The 10,326-nt window shown below is 36.5% G+C and overlaps 2 protein-coding genes across 6 annotated transcripts in view; both read left to right on the top strand.

The window, feature by feature from the left end:
• The window catches only part of LOC108250113 (ATP-binding cassette sub-family G member 4-like), a 30,156-nt gene extending 27,621 nt beyond the window's left edge, over positions 1-2,535 (top strand). For both annotated transcript variants that reach the window (XM_017439837.2, XM_037973372.1), the window contains one exon: positions 1,734-2,535. In XM_017439837.2, the coding sequence (XP_017295326.1) occupies positions 1,734-1,959 (226 nt within the window). In that variant the 3' untranslated portion in view covers positions 1,960-2,535. The remainder of the gene's footprint in view (positions 1-1,733) is intronic.
• A 6,939-nt stretch (positions 2,536-9,474) lies between these two features.
• lyrm9 (LYR motif containing 9) overlaps positions 9,475-10,326 on the top strand; it is a 9,487-nt gene continuing 8,635 nt past the window's right edge. Inside the window, exon 1 of one of the 4 annotated variants that reach the window (XM_017439834.3) lies at positions 9,475-9,628. Coding sequence is in view for 2 of the 4 variants with exons in the window: in XM_017439832.2 (XP_017295321.1) it covers positions 9,953-9,991 (39 nt within the window). In the remaining 2 variants the exon portion in view is untranslated. Of the gene's footprint in view, positions 9,629-9,891; positions 9,992-10,326 lie in introns of those variants that run through there. The other 3 variants (XM_017439835.3, XM_017439832.2, XM_017439833.2) reach the window with 3 other exon arrangements.

The raw sequence follows: 10,326 nt of genomic DNA, 5'->3' as shown, positions 1-10,326 counted from the left end.
AGATCAGTGGACAAATATTAATAATCATTTTATGTTATGATTTTTTTTTTTCTTGTCATGATGACAGGTGAGGCTCTGCCTCACCTGCCTCCCCTGACCGCACGTCCCTGCATCTAAAACATGCAGGAGAGCAGCCCTGAGGAATGGAGTTTGACACCCCTGATCTACAGGGTTCAACTAAGTTTTTCAACAGTGGTCCCATGGACATTTACTTTAATGACAGCTTAACTTCTTTGATAAAAAAAAATCATGATGTGACATAGCTGATCAGTCACCCAACTGCAAAACAAATTAAAGACCTAGCATTCACATATGGAAATAAAAGCATATCGCCCACCACCTGTCATGCCAGAGTTTTAGTTGTTTTGATCAAACCTTTTATATGAGGTTATGCGTCATGTACAATCTCGTGAGCTGTGTTAGCTCTTGAGGATGAGTCTCACCTAATAACCAAATTTCAGCTCAATATCTGTAAAATTGTTGCAGGCCATTTCTGTTTTGGCTAATGTCAGTTAGTTGTAGTAACAATCTTGAATTAGGGTAACTCCAAAAAAAAAAAAAATACCAACAGTTAATTCAAAAGTTTTAGAAACAATGTCATATAATGTGTAGCACTCAGAGGATGTTCTGTGAATGACTCTCAGCTAATACAACACCAGATTTAAGCTCCGTATCTGTACAACTGGCTGAGTTATAGCCATTTTTTTTGTTTTCTAAAGTCAATTGGTTGTGGCATCCATCTTGAATTTGGTTGACTCCAAAAGTTAATCAGTTGTGGATGTATACTCAATGATAACTTTCTGAAAGTTTCATTGAGTACATCTAGTGGTTCATGAGATATTTAACTAACAGGCAGATTGTGCAATATTTAGTTTAAAACACTATCTTTAACCTTCCTGTGGCCAAATTTACAAGAGCTTCTCTAACATCTCTCTCCCTTTTGAGAGCTTCAGGAGGGTGAAGTATAAGTTAGGGATTACTCACAGCTACTACCACATTAAACTTTAGCTAACTAACTGTAAAATGGACCAAGTTGTAGGCACTTTTGTGTTTTCTAAGTTTGCTTAGCTGTGGTAGCCGACTTGAGATGGGTCAACTCCACAAGTTAATCAGTTGTAGATGTACATCTAATAATTACTTTCTGAAAGTTTCATTAAAACCGACAAGATATTATACTAACACTAAAGACAAACAAACACAGACACGCACACAGACATAGGCAAGAATAAAACACGCTTTTGCCTTCGATGGTTGGTGATAACTAAGTAATTAAAGAAGAAGTAGGTTCCATGGACAGATTATTCGATTGGCAGAGCCTCACCAAGAAGAAATAAATGACTTTTGTTTTCTTGTTTTTTGGTATTTAACTGGGACACAATTGAAAAGTTTGACCCATCTCTACATCAGTGTCTAATCAGTGTAAGGTCCTGCTCTGTGGAGTACCACCTCCGCTGGGGTCATGTCAGTCAGGTTGGAAAGTGCCCAGACTGCTCTTTTTGACTTTTACGGGTTTTTTGGGGCGGTTGTAGCACAAATTAAAATGCAATGTATTTTGTTTCTGGAGGCCTTGCACTCTCATGAATTTGTTATGGGTCAACTGCAAACTATTACCAAGAGTATTTTTACTTGTGATTTATAATTGTCTTCAAAAGCAACTAAATAATATGAACTTTTACTCAAAATGAAGAAAGACATCTGTTTAATTTGACCTTTTCTTTCCTTACCTTACACAGGTATAGCTTTGAAGGGGTGATCCTGTCGATCTATGGGATGAACCGCTCAGAACTGGAGTGTCCAGGAAAGATGTGCAAGTTTCAACAACCTGAAGAGATTCTGCAGCTATTAGACATGGAAGACGCAAAGCTCTACATAGATTTCATTGTCTTGGGAGTTTTCTTCATCATTCTGCGACTGGCCACTTACTTGGTCTTACGCTACAAGATCAAATCTGAGAGATAAGTTTTACAACCCTCCTCAATGGACTCTTCAGTTTGCACAGAGAACATTCAATGCCGTGGGAGTTTGCCTTGTTTCTTTTTTACTCATTGCTGCTAAATGGGATGAACATAAATTCCCATTCTGCTCTTCTGCCAAGCAACTGTTGGAGAGATGGTAAAGATCATTGTGGTGCTCTGAAATATTTCAACTTACTCTTTTTTTACCTCATCTGGACTTGTTGGGTCCACAAAACTATCAGCAGTGAGACTTAGATACATCCAGCCACGTGACTGTGCATCTCATAATGTAATAGTAAGGTGATTTAATATGAGTAGACATGGTCATTTGTCTGAGATTTTAGACTATGGTGCAAAAAACTGCCTTCTTAAAAAAAGAAATACTAAAACAAATATCAGTGTTGATTTTGCCCTTAAAGCCAAACACAAACTGAGCTCAAACTTTTACACAAGCTAGCCTGACAGAAACAGAGAAAGAATGAGCAACCATTTCTAATAGATTAATGTGATTGTTCCAGTTTTATTATGGATTAACGGTTTTGTTTGGGTTCAACATCCTTGTGATTTGATTAAACTTGATTGACAGTAGCATCCCAAACACACATCTTGCATATCAAAATCAAAGCTGAATTGTTTTCAGACTTGTAGACACCTTTAAATTCAGCTTCCAAAGGCCAAGCTGATTAAAGACACATTTCCACTTCAGGAACAAGAGTAGTTTTCTGAATTATTTTTTTACCCTTTTTTCCACTGCAGGAACCAGGATCAACACATTCTTTTTTTCTGGTATAGAAATTTATCCCAGAAATCCTATCTGGTAGGGAAGTAGTACTTTCAAAATTAATGTAGCATCTCACAACTATTTGGCAAATCAAAATTGCAAGAAAATTGATAAATCTTCAGTTGACTTGCAGCTACATTTGAGCAGCCAGGTTTTAAAAATCCTAATACACTGGAGTATATTTTGAAATAAATTAATGACATTTTGAAGACTTCTTCATAAATGCTGTTTGCAAGCTAGTTGCAACAGTTGCAGCCTAGTGAGATACTACCCTTACCTGGAACTTTTGGTGTGGTGGGGGACCACTAAATATTTCTAACTGGTTGCGTTCCCATGATTCCCAATGGCAGTCCATTAGAAATGTGCATATAAATAATTTGCAGCAGCTTTTTCTGTGAGGTTGTTCAGACCATAGACATATTATAATAATAGACCAACTATCCCCGCTTTCTCTTGTTGCTAGAAATAAACAAAGAAGAAAAGAGAAGAAAAGATCATCATTAAACATAGATCTTGAAATATGGTTTAGGTGCCAGCTCAATTCCTCTTAGAAGAAAATTAACATACAAGCCCCTCCTTTTCTCCTAGCAAAAGAATCAAAACAATGACACATGCTACCTCTACCCACATTAAAATAAAATCAAAATCTGTTGTTATCCATAGTTTGAACATACTACAAATCAACCGGAGGGAATATGTAGATAAACTGTCCCATACAAAAAGAGAAATTAATCTATGAAACAGATAAAAATGCCACAAATCATAAAAAGTTTTATGCTACATTCATCAGTAAGTGATGTCATTTTGTACATTTATCATCAGATGATGAGCCTAGCACACAGCTCATGTTCCATGTTTGTTGTCAGATAACCAGATACCAGAGGCTGAACTTAACATTAGCACAGTCATGAAGCTCCTTCTTCCCCCAGGATGAAAGCCACCCCTCATGTGGCCATAGTCAGTGTAAAATCAGGGAAAATGTACACTCTTTTCCTGCCACTTGGCAGAAGGAAAGCCTCTTCAGCACAGGCTAAAATAATAACTGTATCCCCTTAATAATCATTGGTCATGGTGGCTCGCCCTTACTGTAAAGTGGGCCCTGTCCAGGTCTAGTTTCTCCACAAGCCCCAACAAGTTCCCATAAGTAGAATATTATTCCTCCTAGAGCGTGCCTCCAAGTCTTCACATTTCTTGCTCAAATTGTCTACCATCATAAGAGCTTTGCCTTATTAGCTTTCAAACTAGTTAGCACTTTGCCAAACTTTCTTTTTTCTTCCAGCAATTTTAGAGAAACTGCCACTTCCTTCTTAACCAAATATCAGGCTATTATCATTGACTCATGTTTAGTGATGACTTTAGCTTGTAGGTCATCTGTCATTACTTTGATGCACTGTAGCATATATTCATTAGCATCTGGTTTCTTGGGGCAATCTAGTTCTGAGGTTTGTTGGCGCAGCCCTTCTCAGCCAGTCCTGGCAGACTCGTTTTTTTCATCTGAAGGCTCAACATTTATCCAGATATGACTTACAGGACAGAGGGGTGTTGATAACTCTTTGAACACCTAGTTGTGGCAAGCAATTGACATACTTTAAGCTTTAAGTATTAATTAAAATATATTATAATCACAGTCCTGCAGACCTACCACAAAACTTGCCATACTCCATGTGTGTTTACCAGAAGCACCTGTGCCTTAATTTCTCTTATATTGTGTGTTAGGTGATCACGCTTATCACGAAATAACTACAAAAATATGACTTAAATGGCTATAAAACGGTTTCTTGTCATTTCTACAAAAACTTCAGCAGACCTACTGATGTCCTGTTTGTTGCTCACTGACAGCCCACTGTGTGACCTGGCTGTGTGTGTGTATACAGTAACTGACATCCAATGGCAAAAATAACACAATTTACCACCAAGTGTGAACCGAGGTGTCAGAGCTGACCACTTGCAGTCAAATCATCAGAAATGAATTTTTAATAACTCTGATTGTCCCGTGTATAGCTGCCATCTGACACTTGAGCAGTTGAGAAGAATTAATACACGTCACTAACTTAACTTGCCTAATCTACCCTGTTCAGACTGTGTAATTACCAGGAGAAAAAGGTTCTGGGTCGCATAGTGGAACTGTGCCTAAAAATATAGTGTTTTGTACCGCCATACAGAATAAAATAAAGTAATTAGTATTTTGTTCTGTAATTAAAGTCATTTTGCTACCCATCCAGGGAGCTTTTTCAATTCATCAACAGCGAGTGTGGAGTTCCAAAATTAAAACTGAGATGCTCCATTTATGCAGCTAAATTCACATACAGAATAATCTCACTTCTCACCTACCTGAGTGCCATTAGAGTCTTTGTTTGTCTGGCTCACAGAGAGAGGGTTTGATCACACGCATGAACGTGTGAATTAGAGGGGAAATAACTGGGTATCATGCCTGATGCTTCATGATACAACTTACAATTTTTAAATCATACTTTTAATAACTTTTCTTAAGCTTTGATCATATTATAATGTGTTGTAGCTTCTTAGTGTTCTAGGCACAAGAAAGTCTATTATTCTGTGTATCTTTATTGTATTTGTGTTTTATGTCCACCTTTTATTTAGCAGTGCTATAAAAACAGAACTATGCTATGTTTGGTGCTACCTTAAGTGTCATTTAATTAGTAGATTTAATACATTTGTATACATCTTGACAGCACATTGCAAGAATACTGAGCACTTGCAGACTAACCAAAGAGAAATTATTTTAACTGAAAATATGTTTATATTTTATTACAGAATATTAACTTTTTTGGTGCTCTGGCTACTTTTATTTAGAGCAACATTTCAGTGTGTAACATTAGAACTGTTGGTTGAAATATAGATTACATTTCAAAATTTTCAAAAAATAGCTTTTTTACTTTATTACTTAATACTCTTTTGTATTTTGACAGCTTGAATCTTAATTCCACTCTCCTTTATTTACACAGCCATGTCTCTGCAATACTTCTGAAACATGAAAAAAAAAACACTCATTGTTCATAGTTTCTCCCATGTGCTTGGAAAGTCAGGGTAAAGTATGGGCATATGTTTAGTTGTGTCATGTTTTTTTAAACCATTTATACAAATTCATTGTAAAATGACTGTAGAGCTTTGTAAATTGTCTGATCTTTCAATAAAAACCAACCTTACTTTAACATCACTTTAACTGGGAAAAAGTGTATTGTTTTCTTATTCTGTACATACTTCAAATAGCTCCACAGGCATGTTTTGCCCAACTGACATCATGAGCTTTATTAAACCTAATATCCTGTGATATTAACCTATTGGAGCCACATGTGATTCAACTCTTTATTAAAAATTGACAGGTTTACTGACTGAAGGGGTTAAATGAACAATGTCACTGTTTTTTAATCTTTTTATAACAGGAATATTTTAACTGCACCATTCTAAACTGGAGTAAATTGAACTGTATGCAGTTTGTAGTTAACCATATATTTTCTGCGTTGTACCTTGAGATACTCTTTGTTGTGGGGTGAACCTATGAAGATAAACTGAATACATTTTTAATTATTTTATCTTGTCTTAAGACTAGTAAATAAACTTACTGCCAAACTGAAAAGAGGGATCCGTATTTTTCATTCATTTATAGAACTGAGGCTGTGAGCCTTCATGTTGGGAATAAACCTGGAAGCTTACAGGATGTTGTGGCCTAAACAGCAAATCTACATCATCACAAATGTTAGTCACCAAATCTTAGTTTCATAAGGAGATTTTATCCCCAGAAGCTATAAACAGAGCTGTGATCCTGTAGGAGCCTGATGTTCTCAAAAGTGGAATCTTAATTCTTTACTAAAGATAAAAAGGGACTGAATGGCAGAAAGTACAAAATTTTAGATAAGATATTCTGAAGAGTATTCCCCTCAATACACAAAAAATACCTTCCCTTACAAAAGGCATTTCAAGTATTGTACATTCTAGATTTCTTTTTTTAAATAAAACTTATTGTTATTGTCTAATGTCTAATAAGCTAACATGTTCTTTTCCCAGTAGCCTAATTCGATTTTTTCAAATTTAAATGCAGAGTCAGATAATTACAGTAATGAATAGCTCATGCTCATTATTTATTAGTTAAAATGTTGATTTGGTTGATATGGTTTCAGGAAGAAAACTTAATTCCTTAAAAAGAGATTCTCAAAACAATAAACTGATTTTATAGTTAGGGACGATGGTAAGGCTTCTCTTTACCCCATTGTTGTCTGATGGCTTAACCTAAGCCTCCTCAGGTGTCATTGTGAAGTTTAATGAATGTTTATTTTGTTAACTGTTGGGATAGCGTAGGTGTTTTGGTTTCTCTCACATGAGGTTGCACATGATTTACCTGGGCACTAGCTAGAGAATGAGTGGTTTGAATGTTTGCTGCTGATTGTCACCATTATAAGTCATATTCCTGGTTTTAATTGCTGCAGACAGTGTTCGGCACTCAAAGTGAATTGATATTTTCTGACATCTTTAAACTTACCACGGTTACTTTTTAAATGAGGAAATTGAACTGAGCACAGTTCATTATAGTAACAGAGGGTATGGCCACTTCAGTCTCCTAGACAGGGAACAAGGAAGGCTGGTAGCTCAAAATTGCTTTGAATTGTGTTAATTCTGTAGCAGAGGAGGTCATAGTATTTTGGGCATATTTGATTTAAGATAAGAGAGAACTCCACATGGTGGGGTTAGCTGAAGTGACACAGCTTCAAGTTCTTGGTGTAGCTGCTCAACCTGACCATTAGCCTATGGATGGAACAGTGGTTCCTAGAGCATGAACCTTGAAATCAACAGGCATCACCCTTGACCCATGAGGTGCCCAGCTGTGCAGTTTGACATTCCTGTTATATAGTTGCAGAGTTAGACCACATGCTGATCTGTGACCTTGACCTTTGACCTTGAACTTTCACTGGATCACCACTAAAGTGTGTGAGACTCTTGTTCCTTGCACCATGTTTGATGTGTCCTGAAAATTTCATCAAAATCTGTTCATAGCTTTTTGAGTAATCTTGTGGACAGACAGATGCTAATAAAAACATAACTTCTTTGGCGGAGGCAAAAACACCCAAGAATGACTCAAAATAAAACACTGGACTATTCTGAAGTGGCCTCCTGAGCCCTGATCTATCATCTGTGGAAGGAGCTGAAACATCTAGAGAAGGAACCCTTCAAAGCTGAGACAGATGGAGCAGTTTGTTCATGAGGAGTGAGACAAATTACCTATGGACAGGTGCAAAGGTCCCAGAGAGAGTTATAGAAATCATTTGACTGCAGTGATTGGCTCCAAAGGTTGTGTAGTAAATATTAAGTTAAGGGGAACTTCTTTTTGGTCAAGGCCAGTTTGTTTTTTTTAATAATTCTGCTGAACCAAAATTCAAAAGTAACGCAGGATTTTCATTAGTTGATTTTTTAGCCCATTTCACATTATTTCAGTCACCTTTGTGTTGTTGTTTTTTCAACAAAAATGATTTTTTTCCCCCTGTCTGTATTTGAACTGAAAATTTAAATAGTTATCTGTGCATAAGAAATCTGAGTAATTAAAACAACTAGACACTTTTAGAAATTTAATTTTGTTATTTAGAGTGACAGAGGCTTCATAAATGAAAGATGATTTTTTTTTTTTGGTCAGATCAATATTACACAGTGGTACTTAATAAACCTGAGTAAACAGTTTTTTCCCCACTTTAAGTCTTGCACAGAGAACAAAACACTGTTTGTTGTCAATTTAAAAAAACAAACAGCAGAGGGCGATGTAGTTTCAATAAACTTATTTTTTAACATCAGAAAAACAGTACTGTTTACATTTGTGGAGCTTTACAGGGACTTTACAGAGTATTATATGAGGCTCCTGTGCTATTCTGTCACCTGGTGGGAAGAGGAAAGTTGATCAATTTGATCTGGGTATCATGTCAGGTTGGGGTGAGGGGAATGAATCAGCAGATTCATGGTAAAACAGGCACAGAACAGGGACAGGGTGGAGGTGGAAGTGGCACCATGTAAAATGGTGGTAATTCAGTAATAATAAATGAAATGAAAAATAAATAAATAAATGACAGCACTTGTAAGATAAAGATACAAAGGTTATCCACGGAAGCCAAAATAAAGTTGTAGAAACCTAAGTAATGGAACAGAAAGGAAGAAGTTTTTCGCAATTAAGAATAAGCCACACAGGTTTAAATTCAACAATGTAACTGTGGAAACATGAAATAGGTCTGGGTATGTCAAAAAAGAGAGGAACAGTGGAACATGTCGTTTAAGATGCTGCAAATATTAGAAAGCAGGAGAGAGAGAGACGGGTCCGAGAATTACATGAAAATGAAATACAAGAACTTAACCTACACATTTTACTTTAAGAGGAAATCAAGGGTGAAGGACTATCAATTTTATTTTTAAGACAAACCAGCCATAACAATAGATGTAGTTATTTTATTTATTTATTGAGTGAGTGAGTGAGTGAGTGACTGAGTGACTGAGTGAGTGAGGTAACCTAATTTTCTTGCATCTTGTATAATTATCGGCTCATCCTCCTTTTTTTAATGAGAAATATTTGCCCCTGTAAACAGTTCTGTTAATAGATAAGTATGTATTTATTGTTTTTGTCTACACATTGTCTATATTGTCCATAACAGAGTCTGTCTGTCTATGTATCACGCTAGCAAAACAGTGGGTTAACTTCGCCGACGTTGTTTGACCTTTCACGGTGTCCGTAGTTCCCTTGCAGCGCGAGCACAGCTCGGCGGTCACGAGCCATGAACAAGCACGCGCGCTTTTTGCATCGTGAGCGGCACGGAAACGCAGAGTGAACCGTATCTAATGGGGGAACGCGTCTCCACATAACAAAACAGCACTCTTTTTGTGTTAGGGAAACACTGCAGTGGTAAGTGTGATTATTGTGGAGAGGAGGAAACAGTAGAACATGTAATGTTATTTTGTCAAAAGGAGAAAAGACGACAATTGATTCAACGATTAAATAGAAATAAAGTTAAATTTGATATAGTTGATTTATTTAGAAATAATTCGGAAATAACATTTTTCAAATAATGTTTTGTTATCTTAAATTAACAATTATTTAATAGAATTTAGTTTCTGAGCGTCATTCTGGTCCACACTCCAGACCAGTTGGTGGCGGTAATGCACCAAATTCGTTGTTTGCCAGCCGCCAATAAAAATCTAAAAAGAAGAAGAAGACTTTACGGAGTAGATGCAGGTTTCCTGTTGTGAGTCTTCAGTTTCGGAAACAGTAAGCTTAATTTGGCTTTGTTTACTGGGTGATAATGTAACTCCCGTGTGTCACATAAACTAACTAGAGAAATTGCATTTCCTGCGAAAATGCAGTGTGAATGCTTTTTTGCTGAATGATTTGACTGAAAGCTGCTGAAGAAGCTGAAACTGAAAAAAATCCATAAAAACAGCAGAACAAACCCGTAAAACTTCAGAACAATCCCTTAAAACACCTGAACAATTCTTAAAACACCTTAACAACCCTTAAAAACAGCAAAAAATCCTTAAAAACAGCAGAAAAAAACCTTAAGAACGCCTGAAAGGACATTAAAACAGCTGAACAGTCAATAAAAA

The sequence above is a fragment of the Kryptolebias marmoratus genome, linkage group LG2, assembly GCF_001649575.2.
Source record: "Kryptolebias marmoratus isolate JLee-2015 linkage group LG2, ASM164957v2, whole genome shotgun sequence".
Classification (NCBI taxonomy): domain Eukaryota; kingdom Metazoa; phylum Chordata; class Actinopteri; order Cyprinodontiformes; family Rivulidae; genus Kryptolebias; species Kryptolebias marmoratus.
The sequence above is the reverse complement of the archived record's forward strand: the minus strand, read 5'-3'. Positions and strand labels throughout refer to the sequence as shown.